The sequence below is a fragment of the Delphinapterus leucas genome, chromosome 8 (genome assembly GCF_059928025.1).
Source record: "Delphinapterus leucas isolate spDelLeu-1000000601 "Yukka" chromosome 8, BTC_Dleu_Yukka2, whole genome shotgun sequence".
NCBI classification, from domain to species: domain Eukaryota; kingdom Metazoa; phylum Chordata; class Mammalia; order Artiodactyla; family Monodontidae; genus Delphinapterus; species Delphinapterus leucas.
Window position 1 is genome coordinate 70,537,767 of NC_143136.1, and position 19,025 is coordinate 70,556,791.

The following is a 19,025-nucleotide window of genomic DNA, read 5'->3' on the forward strand; positions in this document are numbered from 1 at the left end:
CAGTGCCTGCACATAGTATGCCTTCAATAAATGCCTTCTGAATGAATCTGTGTTCTCTTTCCCACAGAGCCTAGCATAATAATGTACATTTACTAGATAATCTGTCTGTAACTAGGAGTGGTACAGTAATTGAGACCAAGCTCAATTGCTGTCATTTTTCCTGGTAGTAGACATAAGAGTGGCAGGAAATTCTAGGAAACAGTATTTTCTTTGTAGATTACAACACCTGAGAAGGAGGAAACACTTATCAAAATGTTCTTCAGTAGAACAGGAGAATAAAGAATCTGCTGCTGCTGATAATGACAACTATTAACATATACAGCACTTCTATGTGCCACACACTTATAACCATTGTTTGTGCATTAATTTAGGGGTTAATTCCAGGGCTACACAGCTAATGAATGAGTGACAGATCTGGAACTGGAACCCAGGCAGCCTAGAGCCTGTGCTCTGAACCATTATGATAAATTGAACATGCTGGTTTCTAAATTATAGAGAAGAGTCTCCAAAATGACAGAAATGTGCTTTGAATTTCTTTTCCAGTAGTAGATATCCCCTTTGTGAACAAAACATGGAAAACCCAAACAGGTGTAATAAAGCATATATTTTCTTTTAGTATAGCTAGCTGGCATACCTCAGCACATTAAAGTAATCTTTTGAATTAATCTATTCAAGCAATGAGCGTTGCTATTTACATACACAAAATTTTTTTTTTAAACGTTAAGATTTCTAAGGTTACTAGAAATCCAAGCTTAGAAAACTTAAAAATCAAACAAGGTGCATGAAAGCACTTGTCATTCTGATACTATACTAAGAAACATGATCAGGTGAGCTAATTGTCTTTCTATTTTGTTTTGTTTTGTTTTGTCAAGACGTGTATTCCTGCAAGAAAAAAAAAGTAAAACGAGAAAATTTTTTAGGCTTCTAAATTTTAAGTATAGGCTGTCCATTTGGATAACTTTTCAGTTTAATTACCTTGCATATTGACAAAAGAAAAAGATCTGAGGGTTATTTTAACCTCTAGTCCTATATCCTTGTCTCCTGATCGCCACTGAAATATGATCCTACTTCACGGACCAAACAGTACTTTTTTTTGAAGCCACAATTACTTAAACATACATTTTACCTTTGTCCTTTCTCAAGGCTACTGTCACGTGGATGAGAAGCAAAAAAATAAAAAGAAAATGTACAATTCTACTAACTCAGCAATTTATGAATTATATCTGTTTACTTAAAAGTAAAAATCAAATTTTAACAAAAAAATAACACAGGGGCCAATAATGTTAAATAAGCTCTTTCCAGCTGTATTATGCAAATCACATTTAAAATAGTTCCTTTCCATTTGTATTCAATGTAGTGTTCACTCTTAAAAAACCTGAATAGGCATCTTTTTCCAAAATATTTCTTTTTCTTTTTTTCCCCCTTTGATCTACTACTGTCAGAAGCATGATATTTGATATTGTGGTTTGTTTGGAGCCAGCAAAACTCCACTGGAGTCTGTAGCACAAAAGACCTAAAACATTTCAAGAATAATGTTGTATTTATTATTTGTGACACAGTTAATATAAAACATAAGAATAATGTTAGGAAGCAGTTTTAGTGGGAAGGAAATTGAAGTTAAACACTCAGTGTTCTAGTTGACAAATACATACTCAGATTTAGACTTGTGCAATTTAAAAATGGTCAAAGTATTAAGCCATTGATAACGGGGTAGGTTCTTTGTGTAACAATGAATACGTCACCATTACAATGTTTTGATACTACGCTGATGTTCAAAAAAGAATGATTAATTGTAGGTACTACATCTCTATAGCTAGTAGATTTTAAATAAAGATAATTCTTTTATTGGTACTTCAGAAGTACCTAGTGTCTTCAGTCTGCACAAAAGATCAAATTCTCAAGAAAATGACAAAAATTAAGGTGGAAACATTAGAGTTCCTTTTGGGGAAGCAGAGGGAAGGGAGGAGAAGAAGTAAATTATGCTTGTCTACAAAGATTGTTTTGCTTCTCCAACAGCATACTGTGTACCTTTTCTGAAAATAAAACGGTAGTAGTAAGCAAAAAGTGAATTTACCCTATAAAATGATTTTTTAAATAGCCTAGCTATAAGAGCTGTAAGAAATGGAAAGTGATCTTTAATTAAAGGAGTGTTAGCACTGCTGCAACATCTTTCAGAGTAAAAACTGTAAATCACAGCTCTTGGGAATTGTAGGTAGAATATCTCAAATGACAAGGGTAAAGGAGAATTTATCATTATAAACCATCAGTTTACCTTCCTTTTGTTTACAGGGGTACATGGTAGCCAGATTCAATCCCTGGTATTTTGCTATTCATATCGAACTACTGAGGCAAATACCAGGAAGCCGGTCTGGGGTTTTAGGGAAGGGTGGAGCTTCTAAAAAACACACTGCAATATGTCTGTAAAACAGATATTCCTTTTAAGTTATATTTTATACTTAATTTGTACTTTGTACGTCCAACAGGACTGGCCTCATGAAATGTGAAATGTTTATTTCTTCAATCAAATTACAAGAATCTATCCATGGTGTCCAATTAACTTTTAGGCAGAAGTTAAAAACAAACCTAATATTATAATTTCACTTAGCTCATATGTGATAGTGTAGCTTCAAGGTTGCTTACTAATATATCAATTAATGTTTAATAAGACCCCCAGATAGCAACTGAAGACTTTGAGAGATATATTCTATATTTATTTTTCCAAGGTGGGACTTCTCATTAAGATGATTAGTAATTATGTCATTCAGTTCAATCTACATAGTGCCACATAAAATAGAGAGGGAAAAGGCCAATAATTATATAATGCAATACATTACAGAATTTAAACAGTACTTACCCATTATAAGTGGTGAGAAGCGCAAGTTATAGATCCTCAGCACTTAATAAGGATTTAGAAATATTTTCACAATCAAAAATAAATCAGTTTCAACCAATAAAATTAATATTACTGTACATTACATCAAACCTTACCAGTTACAGCGGCTGGTACATTAAGTTTGCTTAAGTGGTCTTTTTGTGCTTTGGCTAGCATGCATATTCTATGAAATTCTTCTTTCAGATCCCGGAAAGTCTTCTCTATATAACCTCTAAAAATAAATCAACATTTTAAAATGTAAGGCTATATCTTCAAATTTTAAAAATCATGATTGAATTTACATAGTACTTTTTAATGTACAACAAAATAATTACTGAAAGGTTAAAGTTAAAGAAAAATCATTTTAAATTCCTAGAAAATGTTTCCTAAAACAACTTTAATATTTGGAGAGCCAGGTACAAAGTAAGTGATAAATTAAAGTTCTAATACATAAATGTAGCAAAGACTAGCATACCTACTTATTCATATATCACACTTATGCTGGCTGTCTCATTCTTACATTAGAAATTTCAGTGTATTGACTTTTTGTCCTCTGTGAACATCTTAAATAGAAAAAATTAAATATTCCTCACTTTGATAAGGTTAACATTAAGAGCCATCCATATAAAACAATGTGGCCATATTACTTGTTCTATTGAAATAGGAGAACTTCAGAGAATTCAGTTTTTAGACCCATCTTTGCTATTAACTGTATGACTTCTTTAGGTCATTTTAACATGGAGGAGCCTTGAGTTGGTCTCTTCTAGTTTTGAAAGGCTGCTTTTTCTTACAATTGCTAAAAATTTAAAATATGTACATAAAAATATATTTCAATATTTATAATTTGTAGGATTGGCAAAAAAGGATATAGAACTACCTTTCATGGAATAAAGGAATGCCAAGACTCCTTGGTGAAGTTTCTTTTCTTGGAGAAGAAACCTCTTGTCTTCTTACCTTAAAGATATAAAATGATTACCACTTTAAATTGCTTCTAAACTCAAATGAGAATGGGTTACCAGAAAACACAATAGAAAATTTATCTTCCTCAATGAAAAATACGTTTTGTTAGCTTACAGATATATATATATATAGTACAATAGATTTTTTTTTTCCAACGAGAACATTCAGGGAAAAAGGAAAATGAAAGTAGAAAAATAAGATGAAGACATGAAGTATTTCTGGTAACTTCTTCAATTACTATTTCCAGTATTGCTAATTCAAGAAATTTCTTCAAATTCATATCTTGATGAAATTGCTACTCTGATCACCAAGCATCTGACATGACTAGAAACTTTAAGAAAAATATGCGTGTGAGTTTACTTTTTTTCCATTGTTGGCCTATACATTTAAATCAATGTCTCTGTATTTTGTTATAGATTCTTTGCTGAGAAATGCGGCTGTATTAGAGGAATAAAGAAAACCAAGCTACAGCTCCTTAGCATTTAACAAACATTTTAAAGATAGTGCAATTATGTATTTAAGCTCCTTTAACACAAGTTCCTGCCACCACCCTGTGGCTTCTACTGGTATTACATTCATCATGACACAAAAGTCAACATTTAGATTTTTAAAAAATCTTCAGTCATACCTAGAGAACTTTGTGTACCTTTTAAAACTACAAATTGATAAATCCAAATATTTGAAGAAGTCCTAATATTATTCAATCATTTATAATTCGTCCAAAACTGTGTAGGGTCTTATTTAAGTTCAAATTCAAACCAGTGTTTTTTATAATTAGGTGACTTTTTAGATTTTATTCAGTTAAGGTCATTAAGCTCTTACTAAATTGGATGATTTTACTTCATTGTTTCTTATCATCTGAGTACATCTCCCTTATAATCTTGCTTTTTAAAAGGTTCTTTCAATTTCTTAAGAGTCTTATTTGTTCTTTAGGGAAAAAACCTGATTCTAGTTTGTTTCTCTTAAAATTAGTGTCTTCTCCAATTTCTTCAGTTTATTGCTCTATTTTTCAGCTTTTTCTAAATACTAGTGTTTGCTTACCATTTCTAAAATAGTGTATTACTTTACAGTAATTAGTAAAATATAATCTTAGCAACCCAAACAATTATTTTTATATATTATGCCATTAGACTTAGGTAAAATAAAGATCATTTGCTGCTGCATACTTTTTGTCTGACAAATATTTAGGCCATGTCTTCTTCTGGATTAAAACAGCTTTACTGAGCTTTATAAAGCAGTCGTATCAAAAGACATTTTCACATTCACAGTTTGTTTTTAAAAGTGGTAGACAAGGCTTTTCTTTAGTGTTATGTGCAATTAGAACACTCAATGGATTTTAGTGTGGACTAGGAAAAAAGGCAACATTTTAAAGCTAACCAATCATTCAGGATGCTACAAGTATAAAAACAAACTCTTAAAAGGTTATATTATATTAAATCTATAGCAACAAAATCAGAGAAGAAGTAATATTAAGAGAACAGAAACATTTGACAATTTAAGATATTAAATAAATAATAAAACAAGTGATTAATAGAGTAATTAATTTCCTTTTAAAATTTACTATTTGAAATTCTCAACATGAAATAAAAATATTCTATTAGGAGCTAGAAAGAACCAAAAAGAAGTGCTTCTGTAATTTTAGTCTGAAAATGAAGACAGTTACAGAAAACAGTAATGAAGACTACTCCGATTTTCAAAGTACTGATTTTGACATAAAGTAGGAATGATTGCTTCTGAAGTTAAAGAAACCTAAAAACTAAGGGGTGGGGGTGGGGGTGGGAAAGAGGTGAAGGAAAAGGCAGGAGAAGAATGATAAATTTTAGCTGGTTCGCCAAATAACTGGTATTGACTTACTTCTGCGATGTTAAGATTTGATAACCGGTGTGGGTGAATTTATCTGGAAAAGATTTCTTGCTTGTGTTGGCAGGGGGTAAAAGGAGGACTGACTTATTGAGGAATTTCTATGAAGTATCTAAACTAAGGACTTCAAGCTTCTTTGGGGTTAGGAACAGTTCTGCTTACTATCATTTTTGTTATAATTATTGAAGAGACATATTACTGATTGTACTGAGCAATGCATTTGCACCTTCTATCATTTGCACCAAATAAGTCTATTGATATATTTCAAATGAAAGTTTTATGTCCCCACAACCTAAGAAAAAATTTCGAAAGAGACCATAACATGTTAGTTCAAGAAAAAGCAAAGCAGTTCTCTGACATTTTGAAGTAGGGTTTATCTAAAATGGGTATAGAATGTTAATATTATTTTCCACTGTAGCAATTGAACACAACTTTCTGAAAAAGATCATTTATTTTTTCAAAGGATTTAGGATTAGTATAGCTAACAGCAACTCCAACACTTTCCCCAGAAACTCAGACTTTCTTTTAAATGCTAAATGATCTTACCTAATGAAGACTACTCAGTTTGCTGAGCATCCCAGAGAGTAAGTAAACGTTAAAAGAGATAATTTGTATTTTTCTATTTTCAAATATTATCCAGGTGGACCCCGCACTGTAGGAAGTTGAAGTTATTACAACTTCAAATAAGAAAGCAAGAGAATTCTGAACATTATATTTTAGGAGATTTTAACATTAAATCATTCAACAAATGAATTTATTTTGAGGTACTAAAACTTAAAATACTTAACATTATAAACTGTTCCAAGTACTAGTTTGGAAATGGCGAACTTGTGGAATGAATACTGAAATAAGAGTTTTACACGTCGTACTTTTCATTTACACTTCCAGTATGGCACTGGATAAGTCATTCAACTAAATCATTAAGATAAACCCATTTAAAGCAGTTGGAAGACGTTGTGAAATGATTCCTTAAATTTCCTCTTATGTAAATTGGGAGAATTTGTTTTAGTGTAAATCAATTTAAGCTTCTCATAGATGTGTATTATATATAAAAAAGGTTCTGTTCAAGACTTAGTTGAATATGCAATGATATTTAAGAAGGAGAAAAAACAAAAAGTGGCTAATATTTAATTAGTCCAAAACCTTCTTATTCTTAATGCAGCAATAATGGGAAATGTTTTTGTGTTGGAATCCAAGATCTGTTAGATACCAACATTTCAAAGAAAGAAATGTATATTTTCCCCAATGCCTGCCTTTTTAATATTTGGTACTAAAAGTATTTTGTTTTTTTATAAATCAATGTGAAAAATACAGAGATGATTCACAATAGCCAAGATATGAATTCAATCTAAGTGTCAGTTGATGATGGATGAGTAGATAAAGAAAATGTGGTATATATACAATAGAATATTGTGTGTGTATACACACACACACACACACACACACACACATTTTAAGGCCGAACACATCAGCTTTAAAAGAGAAGGAAATCCTGTCATTCGAGACAATATGGATGAACCTGAAGGACATTATGTTATGTAAAATAAGATAAGGCAGGCACAGAAAGACAAATATAGCATGATCTCACTTATATGTGGAACCTAAAGAAGTCAAACTCATAGAAGCAGAGTAGAACGGTGCTTGCCAGGGTTTGGGGGGTAGGGCAAGTGGGAAGATGTTAAGTACAAAGTTTCAGTCATGCAGATGGATAAATTCTGGAGATCTAGTGCATAGCATGGCAACTACAGTTAATACTACTGTATTGTATACTTGAAATTTGCTAAGAGTATAAATCTTAAATGTTTTTACCACAATAAAAAAGAAAAATAACCATGTGAAGTGATGGATATGTTAATTAGATTGACTGTGGTAATCATTTCATAATGTATACATGTATCAAAACATCATGCTATACATTGTAAATATATAGTATTTTTATTTGTCAATTTATAGCTCCAAAAAGCTAGGGGAGAAGAAGAAATGCAATAAAAATTTTTAATCAGAATCATGTTTTTTCTTAAAAATTTTAAGCAACTAAAGTCAGCAAAATTAAATTGAGTTATGGAACTTTTAAAGATAATTCAATTCAAACTCATTAATACCTCTCATATGGAAGGAATCTAAACTTTATTTATTTATTTATTTTGACATTGTACCAATTTATTTGATTGCCTGAAGCCATATACTTCAAAAGGAAATTAAAAACAGAAACGTTCTCTTCTTTATGGTATATAAGATAAAACAACCTCTTAGTTATTTTTTCCATTTTTTTTTCCAGAATCTAAACTTTAAAAGGCTAATACTGAATAAAGGTGGTAAGTCTTCAATGATACATATTTAACCTATAGCAATGACTATCGCTTTATTCCAGGGTTCATATCAAAGATTCTCTCTAAAATTTAGTTGAGATCCTTTCAGGCAAAAGGAATATTTATTTTCAGGTGGCTCAGGCAACTGAGTGTAGCCAATATTTGATTTCATTTCTGAGATTACGCTTTTAAAACAGAAAAGAGCTACGTTCTTACTTGGAACAATGTCAACCAGGAAGTTAGCCCAGGTGAGATGGCATGGATTAGTAAAGGGAATATAAACTGTGGAATAGTTATAAATACTAACTTAATAAAATTTACTACAGAAAAAGAAAAAATGAGTAGTGGAAAAAGAAAGTGAAAATAAGGTATCACTTAGATTTTTGAAACTAAGAATGAAATGTTAAAGGAGAAACTGAGGTTAAGTTTACCAGTTTTAGATATATTGAAACAAAATGTTACAGTGAAGTCAAGCGTTGAATATGGCTGAATTAGGGAGAAAGTGAAAAAAGGGCTGAGAAAGTGAAGAGCTTAAGGTAGAAAATAGGAACAGAAAAAAGTTACAAGAGATTTGATAAGAATATAAAAGCATATTAAAAAAGAAGTTTGAGGACAAAAGGTAATTTAAAAAAATACACAGAAATTGTATTTATAAAAACTTATGGCCATGTGAAATCTGTGGTTCTCTCACCCTCAATAATATTACTGAAAATCTAGAAAAGCAAGAGGAACACAAATCCTAGGAGCCTTGTCTGTTCCGCATGACACAGTGTGCTAGGCAAATCCACTGCCAGTGCGGGAACAATTCCAGGGCAAAATGGGATCCATCCCAGAGTTCTGAAGGAAGAGGCAAGAAAATAAACAATATAAAAATAAAATTAAATATCCCAATTACTTCCAAGTTCTTTACAAGGTTTTGGTTTAACGTAAATCCCCCAAAACTTCTATCAATTCAATGTTACAATAAAACATTAAAAAAAAAGTTATCTTTCTGATTTTCTTAATAGGAAGAAATATCAAATTGTGGGAATGCCTTTTCATGCAAAATAGAAAAATAACGTAAGTGACTAATTTTAAAAAGTAAGGTTTCCCATACTTCCTTCACCCCTTCTCTGAACACTACTTTAAAATGAAATGATTTGGGAAAATCCTTTTCATTAACTACTACTTTTTTGTCATACCACTACCATGGTGAACAGAAAATATCTTCATGAAAATAGTTGTTATTTAAGCAATTTGCACATATTAATTATTTAACTAAATCCACATAATCTTGTGAATTAAGTACTTTAATTTGATTTTAAAGTTCACTATAGTTACTAAGGGTCTGGAGAGATCAAATATTTGTCTACAGTCTAGTAGGTGGAGTAGCTGCAACTGGAACCCAAGCCTTACCGCCTCAGGCTCTTAACGTCTCAGTTTACAGGTCCCGACTGCTAGAGAAGTGAAGTAGTAGGGTTACCTAGCATGGTGAGGAAGATACAGAAGGGTAACATTTACACATTGCACCAATGCAAACTACTTTTAAGACTCTAAAACCTGTCTGTAATACAACAAATATATTTCTCAGTGAGGCATAGTTATAAGCCAAGTTTTGATGTTTAAATACTGCCTGGGGAATGGCCTTTGGTATGGCCCTTTTTGTGCTCAAGAATGTCCAAGAAGAAATTTACACCCCAAAATCACCCTAGATAGACTTACTCAAGTTCTGCCAAACCAGTTTACGTGTTAACAGAGGCAATTTGGCAATAGCTTCTTAACCAGAATTTCACAGTTTAAGTATTTCTCAGACTTGTCATTAAAAGTTAACCATTTGACAAAGCATGACAGTGGAGTACCTTACTGCTAATGCTATCCTCTCGAAACCTTAGTTCTCTTCCTGCCTTCCTAACTACCTCCTGATAGATGACTGGGCATAGTTATAGTAGCTGACTTAAAATCTTTGTCTGATAATCTCAATATCTGCATCATCTCAGGGTTGGTATCTGTTCCCTTGAAACTGGGTCATATTTTCTTGACTCGCCATATGTTGAATAATTTTGGACTGTACCCAGAACATTGTGAATATTATGTTGGGGAGATATTCGGTTATATGGTGCCAAAGAGTGTTGATGTTTTTGTTTTTGCAGGAAATTAAGTTGGTTAGACTCAGACTCCAAACTGTCACTCCTCTGAAGAGCAGCAGCTCAGATCTCAGTTCATTCCTTTATGCTTCAGCTGCAAACTGCTTTCAGTTTGCCCACACATCCTTGGTTTTAGGGAGAGCCAGAGACGGGCTGAGTTTAAACACAGAACTTCAGGTTTACATTCTCTGGCTCTCTCCTTTATGGGGCTCCTTCCTTCTCTGGTGACTGTGGTTATTCTGGGCCCATTTTCCTTTCTGCTTCTTCCAGCCAGAATGGTGGTGGGCTTTCAATTGGAATTTTAGCCACTGGAATTGTGGCCACCCTCAGGACAAAACCACAGAAAACTCGGAATCTCCCATTAGTGACAGTACTTCACAGTAGTGAGCAGCTCCTCCTTCTTGATACCTTTTTGGCTACCAGTATAATATTTAGGTTTTCTTTTTGAGTTTTGGTGTTTTCATTGGTCCCTGTTCTTCTTAGACTAAAAATGTAGGCATTCTCTAAGGTTCACACATGGGTACACTGTTCTTCCCTCATTATACACCTTTCTCTTATTGTTCATTCTCGTGTTGTCTATTGAGTATTCATTTCCTAAAGTATCTTCAGGCCCACCCTCTCTCTTGATAGCCACTCTCAATTCTCTTTCAATCCAATATATTTTCACTTGTTCTGCTGTCTATTGTAGAGCACCACATTTTAAAATATAACATAATCAGGGGCTTCCCCGGTGGTCCAGTGGTAAAGAATCTGCCTTACAATGCAGGGGACGTGGGTTTGATCCCTGGTCAGGGAACTAAGATCCCACATGCCGTGGGGCAACTATCCTACGTACCACAACTACTAAGCTCATGCACCTCAACTAGAGGGCCTGCGTGACGAAAACTATGGAGCCCATGCGCCCTGGAGCCTGCGTGCCATAACTACAGGGCCCACGCACCCTGGAACCTGCGTGCCACAACTAGACAGAAGCCCACGCGCCGCAACAAAGAGCCCGCGCCACAACGAAGACCCGATGCAGCCATAAATAAATAAATAAATAAAAATAAATATTAAAAAAAATTTTTAAAAAACCCAATCACCTTTTCCTCAAATCTGGTTCACACTTCTAATCTTCATTTTCCTTTGTTAATGCAAGGCCATTCTCCTTAAAATAAAAAAATCTTAGGGAAAGATAAAACCTTAAAGAAACTGAGATTAAGCATTCCTAGAATAGCAAAATTCAAAACAAAACTAGGGGTCTGATAAAGGGCTACCAACTTTTTACTTTGCCAAGAAAAAACTTAGTAAAAACAACTAACTATAAAGATCTATTATCTTCTTCATGTAAAAGAGAAATGGACATTTATCAAAAAAGTAGAAGGGAGAGTTTTTGGGTTTTTTGGGGTTTTTTTTTTTGCGGTACACGGGCCTCTCACTGCTGCGGCCTCTCCCGTTGCGGAGCACAGGCTCCGGACGCGCAGGCTCAGCGGCCATGGCTCACAGGACCAGCCGCTCCGCGGCATGTGGGATATTCCCGGACCGGGGCACGAACCCGTGTCCCCTGCATCGGCAGGCGGACTCTCAACCACTGTGCCACCAGGGAAGTCCCGAAGGGAGAGTTTTAGATTCAGCTTTATTAAAAAGTTTTCACTTTGTCCTCAGGACAAGATGAGAAACAAGAGCCGGGGACAAGAACAGGGATTCTGTGGCTGCAGCATGGGGAAAGAGGAGGAAGAGAAAATGTTCAAATCAGCAGCAGCAAGAAGGAAAGCAACATTTACTGTGGCCACTGGCCATCCAGCAGGAATACATTCTAGGTGACACTTTCAGGGAATCTGGACAAGTCAGTGACCTCCTGCACATCATTATTTGGATGAAATGTAGAGGGAAACATGCTGCCTTAATGTTAAATAGTTAAGAGCAATTAGATGTAGTAATAACGGTGGGTAAACCCATCCAATAAGGAATATAAAAATCACACCACTATTGATAAGCGTAACAGGAGAGAGAAAACAAAACCCATCTCGGAATTATTTGGTTTTCCAAAAGGAACTTATCAGAGAAGAAAAAAAAAATCATAGTTTAATGACTTACAGAATGCCTGGAAACTACCTTACAATAGTTTTATCAGGATTCTAGGATCTATCTATTTATCTGAGAGCCGAGTATCAAGTGTATGGAAAGATGTCTAATTGGCAAAGAAAAAATATCTTTCAGGTAAAAAAGCTTTCATAACATGGCAAGAGTGCCTTAAGCAAGCAACAAAGACACTGAAAGAACACAGCATATTACGTGCAAATGATAAATTAGGTATGTCCTCCCCATCTCTCCCCCATCAAATTCTAGCAATATCTTAAAGGGGACTACAAATTCAATAAGAGTTGTTAAAATACAATATTGGGAAAAGTGCTAGCTAGAGATTCTATGGTAAAATGAAGCTAAGTAGTTGTTTGTTTTTTTTCTTTTTGGCCACGTTACGTAGCTTGTGGTATCTTAGTTCCCCAACCAGGATTGAACCTGGGCCCTCAGCAGTGAAAGTGTGGAGTCCTAACCACTGGACCACCAGGGAATTCCCGCTAAGTAGTTTTCTTACTGTTGATTTTGGATCCTATAATACATTCTTGTGCCTTTAAAAATTAACACGAAGAATACATACTATGCAACATTTCACAAGTCTAGGGTTCTGTGGAATAGCTCAAGAAATGCATCAGGCACCACACCATCTTTTAACAGCATAATGCAACCCTTTGCATGCGCAGGCATCCATTTGGGTCCACCCTGTGTCCCCCACCATGAGACCAATGCAAATATAATGCTCTAGCTGCTTGCTGTTCTATAAATAACAGAGACCTTTTTTACTCTGATCCAGGAGCCTCATGTCTTCTTCCAGCATCCATGAAGTTATAACTTATTAGCTTGTAGGTAGGGTAAAATCAAACCCCAGACCCTGAAACTCATGGGGTCAACAACTGTCACAATAGTATTAAATATTATTTGCCTTTTTTTTACTGTGTTGGCATTTATACTGATGATACAAAAGCAATGGTGAGTAAAACTGCTGGTGCCTGAGTATGACCAAGGCCATGTTACCAAACTGCACTCATTGTATTCTTCAATGCCGTATACTCGATCAAAAAGGAAGCCAGTTTCACCTAAGAATATCCTTGATGATGACACAGTAAAAACTGTTAACTTTATTGAATTTTGATCCCAAGCTAACATTCTTTAGTATTCTGTGTGACAAAATGTGAAATATACACAAAGGACTTCTATTTCATACTGAAGTACAGGGGGAAAAACACTTGTGCAAGTGTTCGAGCTGCAGGTTGAACTAGTCACTTTTTTAATGGAATGCCATTTTCACTTGAAAGCATGATTATCATGCAAGCTATGGTTATTCAGACATATTCGCAAAAGCAAATGAAGCTAGCTTCCCACTTTAAGGAAAACAACTGAAAAGATTTGTTGTTTACGAAAAAATTTAAGTTTTCAAGTGTAAATTTTGGAAAACTTCTGTTATAATAATCTTGACAGCTGCCCAGTATAAAGACTTTTCTGATGAGATCAGTGATGATGTTAAATGTGAGTTAAAATATTATATCATGAAATAAGTCAATATTTGGAAGCTGTGCATAGCTCCCTGAACCGGTATTTTCCAAATGACCAATTCATGATGCTACAAAATCATACATAAGTAAAAGACGCATTCGAAGTACAAGACAGACCAATGGCTTTTAATGTACCAGAAGAGTTCACTGGTTTCAGCTTTCATACTGCAGCTAACAAAGAAATTACCACTTGCCAAGTTTTGGTATAGTATCAAAGGAAAATATCTACAATTTCTAAAAAGGTTATTAAAATACTCTTCCCTTTCCCAACTACGTATCTGTGTGAAGCTGGATTTTCTTCATGTAATTCAACCAACCAAACAAAAAAAAAAAACCCCCCACAACCCCCCCCTCCAAACCACCCACCACAACATATCACAACAGATCAAATGCAAAAAGCATTTATAACCAAAAAATAAATATCTTTTTTTTTTTGGCCACGCCATGCGGCATGTGGGATCTTAGTTTCCTGACCAGGGATCAAAACTTCACCCCCTGCATTGGAAGCGCAGAGTCTTAACCACTGGACCGCCAGGGAAGTATGAAGAAACAAATATCTTTAAAACAGATTTTGAGAACTTTTAGGATGACAGATCATAATATATTAATAAGAGAAACTAGATTGATTTGGAGGGCTAGCCCCAACCTACTGAGGTTGAAAAAATAGCCTTTCAGGCCTTGGTCAAGATAAATCACGGAAGAACAGAATACAGTAACTCTGTTTAGTGGGCTCTGGAGAAGAGTAGAAAAAAGAAAAATGGGAAATGTGAGAAAGGGTACAGAAAGGGGAAATAAGGGGAGAAATACCATATTAGAGCTATTTAAATCTTCTTAGAAGCCAGGGAAGAGGATTTAAAAAGTGATATGCCACTTCTCATTTTCTTCTCCCCTCAAAAATTATTTCTAGTATAATAACAAAGCAAAAACTAAAATTATGTATTAAATTAAAAAACAGAGACTCACCAAGATTAACATACAGAAATCTGTTGCATTTCTTTACACTAACGATGAAGTATCAGAAATGGAAAGTAAAAGAACAATCCCTTTTAAAATCCCATCAAGGGGACTTGCCCGGTGGCGCAGTGGTTAAGAATCTGCCTGCCAATGCAGGGGACACGGGTTCGAGCCCTGGTCCAGGAAGATCCCACATGCCATGGAGCAACTAAGCCCGTGTGCCACAATTACTGAGCCTGCGCTCTAGAGCCCACGAGCCACAACTACTGAGCCCGCGTGTCACAACTACTGCAGCCCGTGTGCCTAGAGACTGTGCTCTGCAGCAAAGAGAAGCCACTGAAATAAGAAGCCCGCACACCGCAACAAAGAGTAGCCCCTGCTCGCCGCAACTAGAGAAAGCCCGCGCACAGCAACGAAGACCCAACACAGCCAATAAATAAATAAATTTATTTAAAAAAAAATTGCATCCAAAAATAAATAAAATACTTAGAAATAAATGTGAGCAAGGAGGTGAAAAGACTTATAGCTGAGAACTACAAAACACCGATAAAGGACACTGTAGATGACTCAAGGAAATGGAAGGATATTCCATGCTCTTGGATTAGAAAAATTAATATTGTTAAAGTGGCCATACTACTCAAAGCAATCTACAGATTTAATGTGATCCCTATCAAATTACCCACAATATTTTTCACAGAACTAGAACAAGCAATCCTAAAATTTATATGGAAACATAAAAGACCCAAAATTGCCAACACTATCCTGAGGAAAAAGACCAAACCTGGAGGTATAACCCTCCCAGACTTCAGACAATACTACAAAGCTACAGTAATTAAAACAGCATGGTATTGGCACAAAAACAGACATATGGAAGGGAATAGAAAGCCCATAAATAAACCCACACACTACAGTCAATTAATCTTTGACAAAGGAGGCAAGGATATACAATGGAGAAAAGACAGTTTCTTCAGCAAGTGGTGCTGGGAAAGCTAGATAGAAATCAATGAAGTTAGAACACACCCTCACACCATACACAAAAATAAACTCAAAATGGCTTAAAGACTTAAATATAAGACATGACACCATAAAACTCCTAGAAGAGAACATAGGTAAAACATTCTCCAACATAAATCATACCAATGTTTTCTTAGGTCAGTCTCCCAAGGAAATAGAAATAAGAGCAAAAATAAACAAATGGGGCCTAATCAAACTTATAAGCTTTTGCAAAGCAAAGGAAAGCATAAAAAAAATGAAAAGACAACCTACAGACTGGGAGAAAATCTTTGCAAATGATGTGACCAACAAGGGCTTAATTTCCAAAATATACGAATAGCTCATACAACTCAGTAACAGAAAAAAAAAAAAAAAACCCAATCAAAATATGGGCAGAAGACCAAAATAGACATTTAACCAAAGAATAGGTAAGATGGCCACCAGGCACATGAAAAGATGCTCAACATTGCTAATTATTGGAGAAATGCAATTCAAAACTACAGTGAGGTACCACCTCAAACTGATGAGAATGGCCATCATTAAAAAGTCTACAAGTAACAAATGCTGGAGAGGGTGTGGAGAAAAGGGAACCCTTTTACACTGTTGGTGGGAATGTAAATTGCTGCAGCCACTACGGAAAACAGTATGGAGGTCACTTAAAAAGCTAAAAGAGAGAGAGATGCCATATGATCCAGCAATCCCACTCCTGGGCATATATCCAGAGAGAACCATAATTCAAAAAGATACATGCACCCCAATGTTCACTGTGGCACTATTTACAATAGCCAAGACATGGAAGCAACCTAAATGTCCATCAACAGATGAATGGATAAAGAAAATGTTGTATATATACACAATGGAATACTACTCAGCCATAAAAATGAATGAAATAATGTCATTTGCAGCAACATGGATGGACCTAGAGATTATCATACTAAGTGAAGTACGTCTGAAAGAGAAAGACAAATACCATATAACATTTCTATGTGGAATCGAAAATATGACACAAATGAACTTATTTATGAAACAGACTCACAGACATAGAAAACAAACTTATGGTTACCAAAGGGGAGAGGGGGTGGGGGAGGGATAAATTAGGTATTTGGGAATAACAGATACAAATTACTATATAAAAAATAGATAAATAACAAAGTCCTACTGTATAGCACAGGGAACTATATTCAATATCCTGTAATAAACCATAATGGAAAAGAACATGAGAATGAATATGTATATATACCTGAATCACTTTGCTATGCACCAGAATCTAACAAAACATTGTAAATCAACAATACTTCAATAAAAAAAACAAAAACAAAACCAGAGACTCAAAACAGGAAAGAGTATGAATTAATAATTCAGATTTGGAAACAATTTCTACAACAGAAGCTTCAATGTAAACATTAAAATGATTTGGATATCAATTTTCTTAGAGTTTGTGATATATTTATTATGACACCTTGGGGAAAACTATGAATTTTAATGAATAAACTTGTTGAATAACTTTTTTCCTTCTAATTATTATTCTACCAGAGAGTCTATAAACAAAGACTAATCTCCAGAGAAAAGTAATATAGAAGTGTTACATATAAAAAGAAGGTATATTTGATCCAATCTCTAAAAACAAAACCAGGGGGAATGGGACATTTGCTCTGACCAAGAAGGTAAGTTGCTACATACACACGTTTTCTCCAATCCTCTGTAATCCCCAGGCTAGGCTGTCATGTGCCATTGTACAATGGGCATTTCTATCTAATAAGAGGTGATGAAAAGAAAGAATCGAGCCTTAAAGCAATATAGGGATACATTTTTTTTGTTGTTTTTTACAAAGGTGAGTAATACAAAGGTGAGAACATAAGCAGTCATATTTTTTTTAAAGTTCCTCTCTCAGGAAAGGTACTATGTGTTTTGGTAATGTAAACCATATTTTACTTTGCCAAGGAAATCACTTGATAGTTACATATCTTGACTAATAATATAATTTCTAACTTCTGTTCAAATAATAAAAACATATTTAAAAACAGGTGTTTTTATCATATACCTGTACACGATACTCTATTTTAAAGCATTTACAATGTACATAAAACCAGGTACCTGACAATAAACCTAGCCTATAAATAAATATAGTTTAAGAGACTTGCAACAGAGAAAGTATCTAGATGTTGAAAGAAGCTATGGGGGCCTGAAACTCAGATGGAGATCCCTAAGTGGGTGGTGCTCCTGAAGTCCAGAGTATATGAGATAGGAACAGTTCAAGGATGGAGATGTCATCCAAGACCTAGATTTGTGAGGCTAGGATTTTATAAGCTACAGAAGGCCGACAGCAGAACAACTTAAAGTTCATACAGTGTCTGCCAAAACTGTCATATATAATAACTGGAGGAATACACCATGGGCAAATGCCTTTCACTGAAGAACCGTCTACAGAATAAAGAAACAAAAATAAAGAATAAGGAAACAAAAAGAAGCACTCTCTCCTCTGAAGTCATGATTATGTAATTTAAAAAAGTTATAGTAAATGAAATTGCTCTTTCAAAACCCTCAGTTTTATTCTTATTATTTTTTTGCAGTACACGGGCCTCTCACTGTTGTGGCCTCTCCTGTTGCGGAGCACAGGCTCTGGACGCGCAGGCTCAGCGGCCATGGCTCACGGGCCCAGCCGCTCCGTGGCATGTGGGATCTTCCCGGACCAGGGCACGAACCCGTGTCCCCTGCATTGGCAGGCAGACGCTCAACCACTGTGCCACCAGGGAAGCCCCCAAAACCCTCAGTTTATTTAATGTTCTCCAAAGTAGCCTGGAATAATATGGGTTCTTGCCTAGAGATTATTCTTTTTCTATTAAAATGCTGCACAAAATTTAAGTTTACATATCTATGCACATACTACCACATAAGCAAGTTAAGAATTTGTCTTCTTTCCCCTACTTAAACTAAATGTTGAGTGCCTGATCAAGCCTACCTTCAGCTCACTGGGAATTTTTATTTTTAAATTAAGGTCCTATATGTTTTATCTGTACCATAAAATGATAATTAGGATTTCATTTTGTCATGTAATTAGGACTTCACATTGTCTTTTAATTTGCTTGCTAATTGCTTTGGGTCTCCAAATTTTGTTTCCCCAACCAGATTGTAGCTCCTTAAAGGGGAAAGATCTTACTCTTTTTTTTTATTTTTTTGTATTCCTATCAAGGACTAGCAAGACTGGGAAAATAGAAGGAGTTCAATAAATACTTCTTGTCCACTCAGCCATAAAAAGAAATGAAATTGAGTAATTTGTAATGAGGTGGATGGACCTAGAGTCTGTCATACAGAGTGAAGCCAGAAAAAGAAAAACAAATACCACATGCTAACACATATATATGGA

General features: G+C 34.9%; 1 protein-coding gene across 13 annotated transcripts in view; it reads right to left on the minus strand.

Moving 5' to 3' along the window:
• The window catches only part of TANK (TRAF family member associated NFKB activator), a 150,371-nt gene that overhangs the window by 69,107 nt on the left and 62,239 nt on the right, over positions 1-19,025 (minus strand). For 10 of the 13 annotated variants that reach the window (XR_016394148.1, XR_016394146.1, XR_016394147.1 and 7 more), the window contains exons 5-7: positions 3,750-3,826; positions 2,989-3,104; positions 2,855-2,896 (exon numbers count right to left, since the gene is read on the minus strand). Coding sequence is in view for 9 of the 13 variants with exons in the window: in XM_089916769.1 (XP_089772895.1) it covers positions 2,855-2,896; positions 2,989-3,104; positions 3,750-3,826 (235 nt within the window). In the remaining 4 variants the exon portion in view is untranslated. The remainder of the gene's footprint in view (positions 1-2,854; positions 2,897-2,988; positions 3,105-3,749; positions 3,827-19,025) is intronic. The other 3 variants (XM_022569849.2, XM_022569850.2, XM_022569853.2) reach the window with 1 other exon arrangement.